The sequence below is a fragment of the Zootoca vivipara genome, chromosome 1 (genome assembly GCF_963506605.1).
Source record: "Zootoca vivipara chromosome 1, rZooViv1.1, whole genome shotgun sequence".
Classification (NCBI taxonomy): domain Eukaryota; kingdom Metazoa; phylum Chordata; class Lepidosauria; order Squamata; family Lacertidae; genus Zootoca; species Zootoca vivipara.
Genome location: NC_083276.1, coordinates 3,464,082 through 3,481,808, shown reverse-complemented (window position 1 = coordinate 3,481,808; position 17,727 = coordinate 3,464,082). Strand labels below are relative to the sequence as shown.

At 48.7% G+C, this 17,727-nt stretch overlaps 1 protein-coding gene across 2 annotated transcripts in view; it reads left to right on the top strand.

Annotated features, from left to right (window-relative positions):
• The window catches only part of PYGL (glycogen phosphorylase L), a 53,485-nt gene extending 35,809 nt beyond the window's left edge, over positions 1–17,676 (top strand). For both annotated transcript variants that reach the window (XM_060270675.1, XM_060270681.1), the window contains exons 13-21: positions 704–818; positions 2,499–2,600; positions 4,558–4,705; positions 5,026–5,084; positions 5,552–5,693; positions 9,207–9,414; positions 11,407–11,541; positions 13,299–13,365; positions 16,311–17,676. In XM_060270675.1, the coding sequence (XP_060126658.1) occupies positions 704–818; positions 2,499–2,600; positions 4,558–4,705; positions 5,026–5,084; positions 5,552–5,693; positions 9,207–9,414; positions 11,407–11,541; positions 13,299–13,365; positions 16,311–16,511 (1,177 nt within the window). In that variant the 3' untranslated portion in view covers positions 16,512–17,676. The remainder of the gene's footprint in view (positions 1–703; positions 819–2,498; positions 2,601–4,557; positions 4,706–5,025; positions 5,085–5,551; positions 5,694–9,206; positions 9,415–11,406; positions 11,542–13,298; positions 13,366–16,310) is intronic.
• The last annotated feature ends 51 nt before the right edge of the window (positions 17,677–17,727 follow it).

The following is a 17,727-nucleotide window of genomic DNA, read 5'->3' as shown; positions in this document are numbered from 1 at the left end:
CGTGCAATGCAAAGACCAATAAAATTGATGATAAAAATGAAGTAAATAGCAGTAAAAAATATCTGTGAAATCGCAGCCCCAAAATAGTACACATACACAGACACACACCTTCCCACAACTGCCTAAGTCACCTCCTCCCCCAGGTTCTTCCCAAGCAATCTGAGACTATGCCAACGTACCTGTCTTTTCTCACCCTGCTTCATACCTCTCCTGGTCCTGGGAGATCAGAAGGGGGGAGAGAGTGTTGCAGCAGACACCCTGACTTCTTCACCAGCTTGACTCCTCTCTGCCTCCCTCATCCCTCTCTCCTGCTTCTGATTCTGATTCTGGACTGCTCTCTGCCACAGACTCTCCCAGCTCACCAAGCCCTGTTACCCCTTCAGCTTCCAACACCTCCTCTTCCCAGTCTTCTCCCTCTGACTACTCATCGTCCTTCCATCACCACCACTCCCCGGGCTCTGAACCTTCTTCCCTTGGAGTCCCCCAGCCGTACAGTAGGACAATTAAGTGAAGAGAGCCACTATGCAATCAGGATGGTGGATGAGATGGGCCCCCTTTGGCCTGATCCAGCAAAAGACTCTTCTTACGATGCATTGTTAGCCAAGAAATCTTGATGATACAACAATAATAATTTATTATTTATACCCCTCACATCCGGTTGGGTTTCCCCAGCCACTGAACCGAGAACTTCCTTCCTGCGCAGGTTCAAGGACTTTGCCGAGGTGGAGCCAGAGAAGTTTCAGAATAAAACCAACGGCATCACCCCTCGGCGGTGGCTCCTGCTTTGCAACCCGGGACTCGCAGAGTTAATAGCAGAGGTATGCAGCCCACCTGCAGTCGACTTTGCTTTGGCAGAAATTGCACAGTTTCTATCAAGGTAGATTGTGTCCACCTTGGACTGCAGCAATAAGGCTGCTTTGGGGCAGCAGTTGATTCCATTTCCCTGTTAATTTCCACGTTGTATTTGAGCTTTCACATGATGCAAAAGTCGCTTCTGAAAAACTATTTTTTCTGGTAAATAGCATGCATTCAGAGCTCATTTCTGTGCTATTTGGTTCCAGGAAAAATTGGTCTGCAACCTCCTTAACCCAGAAAAATCACAGTAGCAAAGTGATGACCATTTGGGGCAGTAACTTTCCCTACCATTTTCATGGGGAAACAGAGGCATGCTATTTTTGAATATATATATATATATGCATTTAGTTCATAAAACGTATATATCATTTGATTGTAAGTGTAAGGGGGAGAGAGTACAGAGTACCGCCCCCTATCATCAAGAGTAGCTCCTCACAGAGTAGCGAAGGAAACACAGACTCCGGGGAGGGAAGTCAGGACACGGAGAGAGAGTGCCCGGGCTCAGGCAGGATGAAAGAGCCCAGACTCCACAGACGGGAGGAAAGAGAAGGGGACAAGGGGGAGAGGGAAAACATGGAACGCAGACCCTTTCCTCCAGTTCCGGAATTACGAAAGAGACGAATGGGGAGGAGATTCAGTGTCCCGCGCCTTTTATGTTGGGGGCGTTCGCGCCGAGGGGCACTTCCAGATTCTGCATCGGAGTAAGGAGACCTGTTTCTGCACCTGCTTCACTGTACATATCAGCACCAATAAACACGTTATGGAAAAGTGACCTGAGGAGCGTCGTTACTCTAGAGAAGTCGCCAGAAACCCCTGACAGTAAGAAAACAACAACCTCAAAACAGTTTACGAAAGATTTGCTAAGGATTAAAGCTAATGCTTTGGATTAAAAACGGTTGCTTGCTTGTCCACAGTAAAATCAAGAAAAATTCACAACTCTACTTCAAGACATACAAAAGTTAAAATTCTAGAAGAGCTCCAAACTACCTCAAATTTCCAAGCATGCGATGAGTAGGTTTGTCTAAACAGGAATGTATTTAGCAGGTGCCAAAAAGAGGACAGTGAAGGGGCCTGCCTGATCTCAATAGGCAGGGAGTTCCAAAGTTCTGCTGCACTAAACTATCAAGTTCTTACAAATGCAGAAATGGGTGTTTTGCGACGCCTGTAGTAGGGCCAATTCCACCAATCGAAGCGGTCAGGTGGGCGCATGTAAGGCTGGCATGGTAAGAGGCAGGGAAAAATCATTTTTGGGGGGTGAGCAGATACTCCGGAATAATAATAACTATTATTTATTTATTCCCCGCCCATCTGGCTGGGTTTCCCCAGCCATTCTGGGCGGCTTCCAACAGAATATTAAAATGCTATAATCTATTCAACATTAAAAAGCCTCCCTAAACAGGGCTGCCTTCAGATGTCTCCTAAAAGTCTGGTAGTTGTTTTCCTCTTTGACATCTGGTGGGAGGGCGTTCCACAGGGCGGGAGCCACCACCGAGAAGGCCCTCTGCCTGGTTCCCTGTAACTTGGCTTCTTGCAGCGAGGGAACTGCCAGAAGGCCCTCGGCGCTGGACCTCAGGCACAGGAAAGGCTGCTTGTCTGGAGGCAGGTGGTCTGGATGCCTCAAGCCCCCCGCTTCTGTTTTACAGAAAATAGGAGAGGAATACGTCAAGGACTTGAGCCAGCTGACGAAGCTGCACCGGTTTGCCAACGACGAGCTTTTCATCCGGGAAGTTTCCAAAGTCAAACAGGTAAGCGGGTGGAGGAGCTGGGCGTCTTCTTGTCGATGCTGCAGCTCGAGAGGAGGCAGGTCTCTGCTCCCAAGATTCCTGGGAGACGCTGAACTTCACGTCAAGCAAACGTGGTGGCCCAAGGATGGCGAAACGCCTACTCGGCCCTCGATCTTTGCCGGCGGCGTCCCCGTCAGTTTACTTGCGTGCCACTTTTCCATAGTAGTGCTCAAGGTTGGCTCACAAGATGCCAAGCGAACGCTTTGAAGCACCATATTAAGAACACTTGGAAGTACTCATAATGTCAGTAAATGCGGGGGAAAGTCAAATGTTGCATTTATCTCCCACCTTTCCTACAAAGAGCCCAAGTTTGCTCAGGATGGCAAACAGACACACAGTTTAAAACTGAAAACGACACAGTAGTCCATTAGTGGTGAATTTGTACTGGAATGTTTGCATATAGGGCCAGATTTAGGTTTGATGAGGCCCTAAGCTACTGAAGGTAATGGGGCCCTTTATATGTCCAGCTGTCCTTTGTCAACAACAAATTGTTGCTGGTTTTTGTGTTGAATAGATGCCATATGGTCATTTATGGACCTAATAGGTATCTAAAGCCATTTGCACATGCAGAATGGAGGCACCCTATATATAGAAAGGAGCAAACCAGTGATATTTTAGGGAGCGGCTAGCAGGCGGGGGCCATGACTTACATCATAGGAGCCTACACAACACAAAACACTGTTGCCGCATGTAGGTTTCACCTCTAGGCTTGATTATTGTAACTCGCTCTACGCGGGGCTGCCCTTGAAACTGACACAGAAACTCCAGCGGGTGCAGAATGCCGCGGCGAGACTCCTTACGGGGTCCCAGCCGCGGGATCAGATTCATCCAGTGCTTTACCAGCTGCACTGGCTCCTGGTGGAGTACAGGATCAGGTTTAAGGTGCTGGTTTTGACCTTTAAGGCCTTATGCAGCTTAGGACCCTCGTACGTACGGAACCGCCTCTCCCGGTATGCCCCGCGGAGGACATTAAGGTCCACAGATAATAACATACTGGAGATCCCGAGTCACAAGGTGGTTAGGCTGGCCTCGACCAGGACCAGGGCCTTCTCAGTATTGGCCCCGACCTGGTGGAATGCTCTGGCTCAGGAGACTAGGGCCCAGCAGGAGTTGTCATCTTTTTGTAGGGCCTGCAAGACAGAGCTGTTCCGCTTGGCCTTTGGACTGACGCAGTCTGACCCCGGGGTTACACCCCCCAAAAAGTTTTATCTTATAATGGTTTTATCTTATTTGTAGATTTTTAATTTTAAAATTGAATTTTAACATTGTATTAATCTGCATTTTAATTTAATTGTTTCTTTTATACCTGCGTTGATATTTTTTTTGTTAGCCGCCCTGAGCCCGGTCTAGACTGGGAAGGGCGGGGTATAAATAAAAGTATTATTATTATTATTATTATTATTATTATTATTATTATATTTTGGAAATGTACATCCAGGTTTTTTTTCCTTTACATTTTTTGGGGGGCCCAAGAGAGTGGGGCCCTAAGCTTGTTTAGCTTATACGTAAATCCGGCACTGTTCGCACATGATTCCACTCTGTTCTCTCTGCGGTGCTTCCCCCAAATGCTACCTTCTGGAGGGGGGGCAGGCTTGCATTACATGGCAGCAAAACAGGATGGAAAGGCCCAGGAAACTTCTGTGCTATGAAATGTGCGGGATTTCAGCAGGAGATTAAGGGACGGGCCCCGGTTGGGAAAGGAACTGTATGTTGGCTCTGAAACATTTGCAGGTGCAAACGGTGTTGGAAAGGAGGGTTGTGTGTAGCCACGCCAACATTGTCATTAATGCGCAATAAAAAGGACGTCCCGGGAACGACATTAGACAGGTGGCTGCTGCATCCGGTGGCCTCATCCCATGCCTTGCTGGCTATATTTGCTGCTGCTTTGAAAATTTGCACCTTCCCTCTGCTCTCTCAGGAGAACAAGGTCAAGTTTGCCCAGTATTTGGAGAAGGAATATAAGGTGAAGATCAACCCGGCTTCCATGTTTGACGTCCAGGTCAAGAGGATCCACGAATACAAGCGGCAGCTCATGAACTGCCTGCACATCATCACCATGTACAACCGTGAGTAACAGCATGGGGGCGGCCTCACCTTCTAGGTGTCTTGGTGGAGGAGGAGAAGAGGAGGGGGAGTTTGGACTTGATATCCCACCTTTCACTCCCCTTAAGGAGTCTCAAAGCGGCTCACAATCTCCTTTCCCTTCCTCTCTCACAACAAACACTGGGCTGAGAGACTTCAGAGAAGTGTGACTAGCCCAAGGTCACCCAGCAGCTGCATGTGGAGGAGCGGGGAAGCGAACCCGGTTCACCAGATTACGAGTCCACCGCTCTTAACCACTACACGACGCTGACTCTCGTTTTGTGTTCTCCTTTCCCTTCCACAGGCATCAAGCGAGACCCCATGAAGCTGTTTGTGCCCCGGACGGTGATCATTGGCGGCAAAGTAAGCGATGGGTTTGCGCTGCACATTTCGAGAGGGAACAGCCTAGGATCTGCTGGGGTGCCCCTTTTGGGCTTGGAAGTGCCTGCCTGCCTGCCTGCCTTGGACTTGTCAGTGGCCAACGTACCACATCTTGTGGGAGGGAGTTCCACAGATGAATAATTAAGCCCTGTGTGAAGGAAGACTTTTCTTCACCTCTCCTGATGCTACTACCCCTCCAGAGCGCTAGTGTTACAGGAGAATGAAAAAACACTTCCCTAAAGCCTAATTCCATGTACTTCTATCGTGACCACCCACCACCACCACAAAAGGCGAATGTGAGGTGTTGATGGGGAATTTGTGTAGCTGAAAAGTCTGCTTAAACAGAAAGCATCTAGAGGGTCCTGGTTTCAGGGAGGCTAGGGGGAAGCGCAAGGAAGCCCAGCTGCCACGGTTCCGTCTAAGTGCTTGTGTTTCTGCCCTCCTTGCAGGCTGCTCCTGGCTACTACATGGCCAAAATGATAATCAAGCTCATCACCTCCGTGGGCCACGTGGTCAACAGCGACCCTGTGGTGGGGAACAAGCTGAAGGTCATCTTCCTGGAAAACTACAGAGTCTCGTTGGCCGAGAAAGGTAAAGCCAGAATCGCCCGTCGCTGCCCGTGGCAAGAGCTGGCGCCTAAAACCCTGGAATCATTTCTCCTGGCAAATGTGCCTACGAGTCAAAATGTTTCAAACCACACTTGTGCCTCAGTAGCTTTCCCTACGACATGTTTACTGTTCTTGGTGGGTCCCTCTTCCTTTGACTAAAATGTTGGGGCCAGGGGAACACACCTGTCATCCTCTAGATATTGTTCAACTCCAACTGGGAACACCAATTGCTGGAAACCGAAGGCATAGCTGCCAAGTCTCCCGTTTTTCGCAGGAAACGGCCCGTTTTTAAAGTCATTTCCCGCTGGCAGCCCGGATTGAACGGGGTAACTGTGCCCCTGAAGGACCAGGTGCGCAGCCTGGGAGTCATTTTGGACTCACAGCTGTCCATGGAGGCGCAGGTCAATTCTGTGTCCAGGGCAGCTGTCTATCAGCTCCATCTGGTACGCAGGCTGAGACCCTACCTGCCTGCAGACTGTCTCGTCAGAGTGGTGCATGCTCTAGTTATCTCCCGCTTGGACTACTGCAATGCGCTCTACGTGGGGCTACCTTTGAAGGTGACTCGGAAACTACAACTAATCCAGAATGCAGCAGCTAGACTGGTGACTGGGAGCGGCCGCCGAGACCACATAACACCGGTCTTGAAAGATCTACATTGGCTCCCAGTACGTTTCCGAGCACAGTTCAAAGTGTTGGTGCTGACCTTTAAAGCCCTAAACGGCCTCGGTCCAGTATACCTGAAGGAGCGTCTCCACCTCCATCATTCTGCCCAGACACTGAGGTCCAGCACCGAGGGCCTTCTGGCGGTTCCCTCGCTACGAGAAGCCAAGTTGCAGGGAACTAGGCAGAGGGCCTTCTCGGTGGTGGCGCCTGCCCTGTGGAACACCCTCCCAACAGATGTCAAAAAGGAAAACAACTACCAGACTTTTAGAAGACATCTGAAGGCAGCCCTGTTTAGGGAAGCTTTAATGTTTAATAGATTATTGTATTTTAATATTCTGTTGGAAGCCACCCAGAGTGGCTGGGAAGACCCGGCCAGATGGGCGGGGTATAAATAATATATTATTATTATTATTGGGGGGGGAAATCCGGAATTCCCCCGGATTTCCTACCTGCCAGAGAGGCTCCATTTTGGGTCCTGGCGCCGCCCAATATCTGGTGCCCATACATGGGTAGCGCGGCGCCAGAAATCGCTTCTACACATGTCCGGACATGCGTAGAAGTGACTTCCGGTGCCGCGCCACTGCTGATCCCGCATTTTTCAGTGGGACACTTGGCAGCTATGACCGAAGGAGGGGAGACTGCTCTGGGGCTCCCTCGGTTATATTGTATCCAACTAAGTTCTACTTTGAGAAGAACCATTTAAATTTATGATGACAATTAACTCAGGTCCATGTCTTTTTGCGGAATCCAGTCTTCACACGACAGAGGGGTTGCAGTAGAGCTTCATTAACAGATCTTAAACATTTGATGGATGGATGGATGACATTTATAGCCCACCTTTTTGTCCAAGGAGCTGAAGGTGGCAGACATGGTTGCCCCCCTCCTCATTTAATATCCACAACAACCTTGTGGTGTAGGTTAGGCTAAGAGGCAACAACTGGCCCAAGGTCACCCACTGAGCTTGATAGCTAACTGGGGATTTGAACCCTGGTCTCTCCCAAGTCCTACTCCAACACTTTTAACCACTATGCCACACTTCTGTGTGTGTGTGTGTGTGTGTGTGTGTGTGTGTGTGTGTGTGTGTGTGTGTGTAAATAGTAAACAGTGTCAATGGTTTGACAAAGGAAACAGTGTTATACCAGGTCAGGCCATTGCCTTAACTCGGAGTTGTCTCTTGGGCAGAAAAGGTGCTTAACAGCCATTATTATTATTATTATTATTATTATTATTATTATTATTATTATTATGGCTGTTAAGCACCTTTTCTGCCCAAGAGACAGCTCCAATACTTTGGCCACCTCATGAGAAGAGAAGACTCCCTGGAAAAGACCCTGATGTTGGGAAAGATTGAGGGCACTAGGAGAAGGGGACGACAGAGGACGAGATGGTTGGACAGTGTTCTCGAAGCTACGAACATGAGTTTGACCAAACTGCGGGAGGCAGTGGAAGACAGGAGTGCCTGGCGTGCTCTGGTCCATGGGGTCACGAAGAGTCGGACACGACTAAACGACTAAACAACAACAACATTATTATTATTCATTTTCAATTACAATAATCCTATCATAGCCTCATTATAACAAAGCCAAATTATAATACAGTTAGTAATACCAATAATTCAGATGCCAAATGATACAATTTAGGTGGCCTCCCATGTGCTAGAATTGATGCTTTACTTTATTTCTGCGTTCCAAAATCATCTAAATTTCAATTACACTCCAGTCAAAATAACGTTAAATCCCTTATACAGCAACTGCAATTTTAACGACTTCCATTCCTATTGCCACATTAAATGCTTCACCTGTAGCTTTATAAATCATTTAAACTATCTCTTTGTTCTTCTTTGAGTGGCAATTATTCTGTCCGTAATGTTTCTTCCTGTCCTTGTAAAATATCATGTCTATCTTTTGCCAGTTGCTGCTGCTCTCCATCATGCCTTGGGCAGAGCTAATATTGCATTGTTGTTTCAGAAGTTCTCCATTGCTCTGTCCCATGGTTCACTGTTTGCAACTTTAGCAGCAGCTGCCAAAATCAGACTGTCCCAATAAATATCCTGTTTTCGCCATTTCCCCCTCAGCCTGGGAAGGAAAATAAGCTGTCAGACTTCAAATAACTCGGTACTGAACCTTATCAACTCCTTGGCAAGCTCGCAAATTCCTCTCCCTCAGCCTTTAAATTGGAAGGAGCCAGAGATTGAAACTGGGACATTTTTCCCCAACGTATTATTATTATTATTATTATTATTATTATTATTATTATTATTAATTTATTATTTATACCCCGCCCATCTGGCTGGGTTTTCCCCGCCACAAACAATTGCTTGATTGATTCTGCATGTGTGTGTTTTTCTGATTACCTGCTGTGAGCCCTCATGGTTGGCTGTGACAGAAATGGAAACCAATAATAATAATAATAATAATAATAATAATAATAATAAATGTTGTTTAGTCGTTTAGTCGTGTCCGACTCTTCATGACCCCATGGACCAGAGCACGCCAGGCACTCCTGTCTTCCACTGCCTCCCACAGTTTGGTCAAACTCATGTTCGTAGCTTTGAGAACACTGTCCAACCATCTCGTCCTCTGTCGTCCGCTTCTCCTTGTGCCCTCCATCTTTCCCAACATCAGGGTCTTTTCCAGGGAGTCTTCTCTTCTCGCGAGGTGGCCAAAGTATTGGAGCCTCAGCTTCACGATCTGTCCTTCCAGTGAACACTCAGGGCTGATTTCCTGATTTCCTTCAGAATGGAAATAATAATAATAATAATAATAATAATAATAATAATAATAATAATAAATAAAGGACTGCAGGAATGGCTAAAATTGCACCCTTTTGGCAGTGATCCCCGCCACGGATCTGTCGGAGCAGATTTCCACGGCAGGCACCGAAGCGTCTGGCACTGGCAACATGAAATTCATGCTCAACGGGGCCCTGACCATTGGGACGATGGATGGCGCCAACGTTGAGATGGCTGAGGAGGCTGGAGAAGAAAACCTCTTCATCTTTGGCATGAGAGTGGAGGATGTGGCAGAGCTGGAGCGGAGAGGGTGAGTACGGCAGAAGCGAAGGTCTCGTCCACGCTTCTTGTTGACCTGTATTTTGATCGGATTGCGCACTGATGAATCCCCCCACCCAGCCCCGGTTCCAAGAGCTTTTCTCATTGCTCCACGGTTGTGCCTTGCAAAAATTTAATCTTGCCCACTGAATCGGATCTTATCCAATGCGCAGAAAATCCAGAGATTTTGCCTATGGTCAGATCAGATTTTTGACCCTTTGCATCTGTTAATGGTGCAAGTCCAATAATTTGAGTTAACCTACAGTTTGGAGGCGGCTGTTATGGCAATTCTGCTGGCAAAGTTGCTTTGCCTAATACAGGTGGAGTCCGGATAGATACGAAAACCAGACAGCACAGAACAAAATCGGTATACAGTGGTACCTCGCAAGACAAACGCCTTGCGCAACGGAAAAATTGCAAGACGAAAGCGTTTTTGCGATTATATTTTTTTTGAAGACTCGCAAAATGAAGTCATCTATGGCCGTGCTTCACAAGACGAAGCAGCCTTGCCACCCTGTGGCACTGTGGTTAAACCACTGAGCCTAGGGCTTGCCGATCAGAAGTTCGGCGGTTTGAATCCATGTGACGGGGTGAGCTCCCGTTGCTTGGTCCCAGCTCCTGCCAACCTAGCAGTTTGAAAGCACATCAAAGTGCAAGTAGATAAATGGGAATCGCTACAGTGGGAAGGTAAACGGCGTTTCCATGTGCTGCTCTGGTTCACCAGAAGCGACTTTGTCATGCTGGCCACATGACCTGGAAGCTATACGCCGGCTCCTTTGGCCTATAGAGCGAGATGAGCGCGCAAACCCAGAGTCGGTCACGACTGGACCTAATGGTCAGGGGTCCCTTTACCTTTACCTTACAGTTTGGAGGCGGCTGTTATGGCAATTCTGCTGGCAAAGTTACTTTGCCTAATACAGGTGGAGTCCGGATAGAGGCGAAAACCAGACAGCACTGAACAAAATCGGTATACAGTGGTACCTCGCAAGACAAACGCCTTGCACAACGAAAAAATCGCAAGACGAAAGCGTTTTTTGCGATTTTTTTTTGAAGACTCGCAAAACGAAGTTGTCTATGGCCGTGCTTCACAAGACGAAGCAGCCTTGCCACCCTGCGCTCCAGAGGAGGCCACGGTTTGGATTCCAACGGCGACGCTTACCTTGAGGACTCCGCTGTCACCACCAGGGGTGACGTTCACGGCTGCCACTTCTGCCTCTTGCGGTGGCGTGGCGCTCAGCGCCTCCTCAGCAGTCATGGTGGCCTCCGCAGCTCCTCCCCGGTGGGCTGGCGGGCAAGCACGGGCCGCTTCTCTCCCTCGGCAATCCGGCAGGAGCAGCAGCGGGGCTCACCAAGCAGCCCTTGGCAGCGCTCCTGAAGGAGCGGAGGCTGCGGCGGGAGGAGACCCCTGGCCCTCCTCCTGCTTCCCCCTCCCCAGAGCCTTCCGGTCGTGGCGGGTGAGTCGGCGCCTCTTTTTTGCGCTTTTTTTTTTTTTGCCCATAGGAACGCATTAATTAAATTTCAATGCATTGCTATGGGAAACCACGCTTCGCAAGACGAAATCTTCGCAATACGAAACAACTCGTAGAACGAATTAATTTCGTCTTGCGAGGTACCACTGTATAAATTGAAGAGGAAAACTCCCTCCGAATTGCGCAGCCAGTCAGAGCATGTGCTATCTCAGTAAATGTAATTCCTCCATGTGTCAGAATACCCCCACCTGTCTCCATCTTGACTAGTTGGCTTTCACATGAACGTAATTAACCCTTAAGTTACAAACCGAATGATGCCTGCTGCTAAACCTCCAACAGATTTTCCTCACCAAATCAAGGGAGTTTACATGTCTGCCCCTCCTGGTATAACAAAGTGAGATAGCCGAGGATGTCTTGTGACTTGCAAAGCCAGGAGCGCGTAACAGACCACAGCATGTGGGCATCGGTAGTCTTCAATATGTGCGCTGAAGGTTTTCCCTCCCTCTTTCCATCAGGTACAAAGCTCTGGAATATTACGAGAGGCTTCCTGAGCTGAAGCAAGCTATGGATCAGATCAAGAGTGGCTTCTTTTCACCAAAGGAGCCCGACCTTTTCAAAGATGTGGTCAACATGTTGTTCTACCATGACCGGTGAGTGGAGAACCTGTATCAGCTTCGGCTTGGAAACGGTTGCTTGTTCCACACTCTGTAACTTGCCTGGCCTCTGTGCGTCAATCGCAGCAGGGTCTGTTTTCCCTGACCCTCCACCCCAGAAAAAGTTTAAGGAACATAGAATTGGTACCCCAGGGGTCATCTAGTCCAACCCCCTGCAATGCAGGAATTTCAGCTGAAGCATCCATGACAGATGGCCATCCAACCTCTGCTTAAAAACCAAGGAAGGAGAGTCCACAACTTCCCGAGGGAGTCCGTTCCGCTGTTGAACAGCTCTTACTGTCAGAAAGTTCTTCCTGGGGTGTAAATATATACAATTTTTTGGGCAAAGGGTGTTTAAGGAGATAGCAGAAATCATGGGGTTAAAGCTGACCAAAGTCCAGAGGTAGAACTAGAATCATAGAATCATAGAGTTGGAAGAGACCACAAGGGCCATCCAGTCCAACCCCCTGCCAAGCAGGGAACACCATCAAAGCATTCCTGACAGATGGCTGTCAAGCCTCTGCTTAAAGACCTCCAAAGAAGGAGACTCCACCACACTCCTTGGCAGCAAATTCCACTGCCGAACAGCTCTTACTGTCAGGAAGTTCTTCCTAATGTTTAGGTGGAATCTTCTTTCTTGTAGTTTGAATCCATTGCTCCTTTCTCCCTCCTCTATATGGCATCCTTTTATATATTTGAACATGGCTATCATACCACCCCTTAACCTTCTCTTCTCCAGGCTAAACATACCCAGCTCCCTAAGCCGTTCCTCATAAGGCATTGTTTCCAGGCCTTTGACTATTATCAATTTATGATGGGGTGGAAGGTTCACGGGCCATGAAGGACTTGCTCACAGATTGATTGACAGCCGCACAAATTATTATAGCTAGGAAGTGGAAGGGGGAAGCAGAAAATAAAATGGAATAATGGTATGAAGAGATTTGGGATATAGCTATTAATGATAAATTAACATGTGCCATTAAGGTAAGACGGAATATGCAGGAGAAATGATTTTGAGGAGATATGGAAGGTGTTTGTAGAATTTGTATTGTTAAAACGGAAAGGGGTCGAAACATCGCAAGAGGTGTTGAAATTTTGGGAGGTTGGATAGGTACAATGGAATGGTCTTGGGGAGCACATTTTTATGCTTATTTATGTATGATTAATTCTTAATTTAATTTAAAAAACAAGAGAAAGGGGAAAAAGTTTTTTCATACATTATTCCATTTTATTTTCTGCTTGCCCCTTCCACTTCCTAGCTATAATAATTCGTGCGGCTGTCAATCAATAGCCATGTTCAAATATATGAAAGGATGTCATATAGAGGAGGGAGAAAGATTGTTTTCTGCTGCTCCAGAGAAGCGGACACAGAGCAATGGATTCAAACTACAAGAAAGAAGATTCCACCTAAACATTAGGAAGAACTTCCTGACAGTAAGAGCTGTTCGGCAGTGGAATTTGCTACCAAGGAGTGTGGTGGAGTCTCCTACATTGGAGGTCTTTAAGCAGAGGCTTGACAGGCATATGTCAAGAATGCTTTGATGGTGTTTCCTGCTTGGCAGGGGGTTGGACTGGATGGCCCTTGTGGTCTCTTCCAACTCTACGATTCTAGGGCCTGTTGAGGATCCTGTTTCTATTTTGACAGGGCAGTGGACTTTGATGGTGGCCTGAGGCCTTTCTGTTTTTAAAAGCCGTGCATAGGCCCTTCAGGCACAAGCCCCTCTAACGCCCGCTCTGACTCCTTCCTCGAATAGGTTCAAAGTCTTTGCAGACTACGAAGCTTACGTCAGATGTCAAGACAACGTCAGTCAACTCTACATGGTAAGTGGTGCGCAGGGTGACAGCGGCCTCCTGAGATCGCCTTACCCTGTGTAAACGCACTCGCTTCGATCGGCCAAACCGGCCCCGTTTCAGGCACCACATAATGCCCGTTCCACATTTGTAAGAAGTGCTTTCAAGCGAGGTGCTAGGGGAGGTGGGAGGGAAGCCCAAGGGTGCCTCGTACCATTGCCAATCTTCCTAGATTCTCCAAAATGGAGCAAGAGGGAAAGTGCCCCTCCTCCACCCCTTTTTCTGGAGTTCTCCCAATTTGCATGGTCCTCTGGAACAGCAGGGAGGAGAGGAAGTTGGTCCAAAATGCAGCTGCCAGATTCCTGGGTGGGCGTTCCCTTACATAACCCCTGTTTTAAAACAGCTGCACTGGTTGTCAGTTCGTTTCCGGGCCAGGTGGAGGTGCTCACATTGGTGTTTAATGCCCTGGGACACGGGTGGGGCTGTGGTCTAGACCACTGAGCCTCTTGGGCCTGCCGCTTGGAAGGTCGGCGGTTCGAATCCCCGCGACAGGGTGAGCTCCCGTTGCTCTGTCCCAGCTCCTGCCAACCTAGCAGTTCGAACGCACACCAGTGCAAGTAGATAAATACCCAGGATCAAAACTAGGGGGGGGGGCAAGCCATGGTAAAGGCGTCTGGAAGGGAGGAGGGGGACGGGAATGGGGATTAGCACTCCCGCCGCCGCCCGAGGTGCTCCGCGATCCTTCCCGGGGGGGGGGCAGCCTTAGGGGAGCCTCCACCACCGCCTTACTCACAGCTCCTCCTTGGATCTCTCTCGGAGGGGGCGGGGCGGGCATGACTTGCCTTCCCTTTGTGTGCCATTTCCTTCCCAGCCATGGTCGTGAGTGGCACTTGATGATGAAGGTGTGCTGTGGGAGCGGAGCGGGGTCCTCCTTTCTTCGCGCTTTTCGGAGCAGAGATGAAGGGCGGGCGGGGGGGGGGGGTTAGAGACCCTCTCCCTCCCTCCCTGCTGGCGTCTGCGAAGAGGCTTGGTGGGGAAAGTTGGAGCGAGGCACAGCATTTAATATTTTTTTGCTTCTGGGGGGGGCAGCTGCCTCCCCTGCCCCTTGCTGGGTACGCCCATGGGTACCGCTGCAGCAGGAAGGTAAACGGTGTTTCCATGCACTCTGGCACTCATCACAGTCCTCTGTGCGCCAGAAGTGGTTTAGTCCTACTGGCCACATGACCCAGAAAGCTGTCTGCCGACAAACACCGGCTCCCTCGACCTGAAAGCGAGATGAGCGCCGCAACCCAAGTTGCCTTTGACTGGACTTAACTGTCCAGGGGTCCTTTACCTTTTACCTTTAATGCCCTAAATGACTCAGGTCCCAAATATATAAGGACCACCTCCTTCCCTACAAACCATCTCAGGTGCTGAGTCCAGCCGAAGAGGTCCTCTTGGTAGTTCTCCTGCCCTCAGAAGCTCAGGGGTGTCAGCCTCGGGTGAGAGGACCTTTTCTGTGGTGGCCCCTAAGCTGTGAAACTCCATCCTCCTAGAGGTGTGTCTGGCACCTTCTTTATACAGCTTCCAGAGAATGCTGTAGTTTTCACCTCTTTACCTTGGCTTTGGGCAATTGAGGTGTATTTTTTGTGGTTATAAGTTGTTTAAACCTGGTTTTAATGCTATGTTTTAATAATGTGACCTGCCCTAGGACCTTAAAAGAAAGAGAGAGGAAAAAACACTAGTCTAGCCACAAATACACAACTTATTTAGCCTGCAGACTTTCTGTCCCCCATGCACACCTGTATTTAGGAAACTGTGGCCTTTTGTAGTTTCCTGGGTGTGCTTATTAACTCCATGCTTGATCACCTGTGGTTATTTCATCAGCATCCTTGTAGCTCAGGTGTGTCTCACCTGTGGCCCTCCAGGTGTTGCTGGACTAAAACTCCCTTAATTCCTGGCCATTGGCCGTGCTGCCTGCTCTGGGTCCAAAACAAGTTCTCCCTCCTCCCTCCTGTAGTTTAAACCCATCCCTCCTTCTTACAATTCTGCAGGTACAGTGAAGTTTTTTCCTTCACGCCTATATTTTGAGATTCTCCTGCATGCTATAATTCTCCTCTTGCTGCTTCTTGCAAGATAACCACCTAGAACAGTGGTTCCCAACTGGGGATTCTGCAAACCCCAACTGATGTCCATGGCACGCACCCATCGAGAGGCTGTTGGTGGGCGCCGTGTGCTCGCACGGGTCACGTGACTCGCACAGGAGCAAAGCTCGGAAGACGTACGTTTGCGCTGAGACATGCTGGAGGGGATAGTGGCACCATTCACATAACAAGAACTACTACAGAGATAGCGACATTTTGAAGAGAATGGGGTTCATGGCTTGGCTTTTGAAAAATAAGGGGTCTGCAGTTCCTAATTGGGAACCACTGACCTAAAATGTAAAATAATAATAATAATAATAATAATAATAATAATAATAATAATAATAATAATAATAAATGTATTTATACCCTGACCATCCGGCTGGGTTTCCCCAGCCACTCTGAGCAGCTCTCCACAGAATATGAAAACACAATGAAACATCAAACATTAAAAACTTCCTGATACAGGGCTGCCTTCAGATGTCTTCTAAAAGTTATGTAGTTTTTATCTGCTCGACATCTGATGGGAGGACGTTCCACAGGGCGGGCGCCACCACCAAGAAGGCCCTCTGCCTGGTTCCTTGTAACCTCACTTCTTACAGTGAGGGAACTGCCAGAAGGCCCTCGGAGCTGGACCTCAGTGTCCGGGCGTGGAGACACTCCTTCAGGTAAAACTCTGTCTGATTTCCCTACCATCGAACTTAGGGCTGGGCTAGGTTGGAACTTGAAACAAACCGTCGCTTTGCCACAGAGGGTTTTGTTGAGCAGTCAGAAAGAACTCTGCGCATGGAAATGAGACCTCTGCGTTTCCCAAAGTCAGCTTCTTCTTTTTGGCCTGCCTCCTTTTCTCAGAATACCAAGGAGTGGACCAAAATGGTGATCAGGAACATCGCCGCCTCCGGGAAGTTCTCCAGCGACCGGACCATTAAGGAGTATGCCCGGGACATCTGGGGGGTGGAGCCTTCCGACTTGAAGATCCCGCCCCCCAATGCGCCCCGGGATGTGGCGGACGAGATGCTGGCCAACGACACGTCCGAAAAGATGCACGTCTGAATTTGCACGAGCCCCCGAGAGTTAGCTCTACCTGAGTAGTGAGTGTGCGGTCCTGTGTGCTTTGTGCGAGGCAGGCTCACGCTTGTTTAGTGATGCTAACAGTAGTTAAAAGTTGTGGGCTCGGCTCTTTTTATTTCTGCTTTTACTGGCGTTGAAAGGGGGAATCTGACTTATTTCGTGAATTCTGCAGAAGTGCAAAGCAAGTTTTAAGGGCACTTGTGAGTGTCCTGAACCCCTCCCCCTCCTTTCCGTCCCTTGGCAGCCTGGGAATTCCTAGTCCTAGGCCAAGTCCTAAGGCTCCCAGGATTGGGCTGCTGTTGAGCCTCCTGCAAAATCAGTTTCCAGGAGGGACCAGTGGCAAGATCAAGTCAACAAGCTGCTCTTTTGCATCCTCATCTCTTTTTAAAAGATCAGAAAGGGAGCTGCCCAAGATTGGTTACCCATCAGATAAACCCTTAGCAGAGGGTGTGGGACCTGTCTGGTGAGAGAGGTGTGTCAAAACTGGTGGCAGCAGAGTCCCTGGGGGGTCTTAATGTCGCTGTCTCTGCCACCTTGTGACCAAGGGCCTTCCCCCAAAAGAGGGGTCCCCGCTCCAACTTTCCTATGAAGACACCCAGACTTCCTTTCTGCATTTTAAAGTTCTGTCTCTGAGCATGTTGTTTTGGGTCGGTTTTTTTCCTCCCAGCATTTGGCAAATAATGGGAGTTGGGTTTTCCGGGGCTTGTTATTTGCTCTGATTTGGCATTAAAATGTGGGTTTTGCCAAGCGAAGCCCTGGAACGAAACGAAAACCCACCCGCTCAGATGCGGAGCTTCAAAGTACAGGCCTGCGCCTGGAAAGTGGGGTGCAAAAGGAAGTCTGGCTGAGCCCTAGAACCTGTCCTGCGGTAGCTGGACCAAAGTGCTTTTAACGGATACCCTGAGGTATTGCAGAAGGTGCTATGTGTTCAATGCCATTGGTGTGCTCAGCAGGTACAATGCCAGCTGCTTGCGTGCAGTGAGAAAGATGCGCTAAGAAGGGGAGAGAGTGTGTCTTGCTCAGATAGTGCTTAAAATATCCATGTTTAGGAGCATTAATAAAAAAAAAAAAACCAAGCAAACCCCACATCTTTGCAAGGGCTACATGCATCAGTTTGTGTTTGCGTCTCCCCGCTTTCTTGTCTCCTGGGTCCACGCTACAAATCTTGCATTCCTGAAAATTCACACCTGGTAAAATA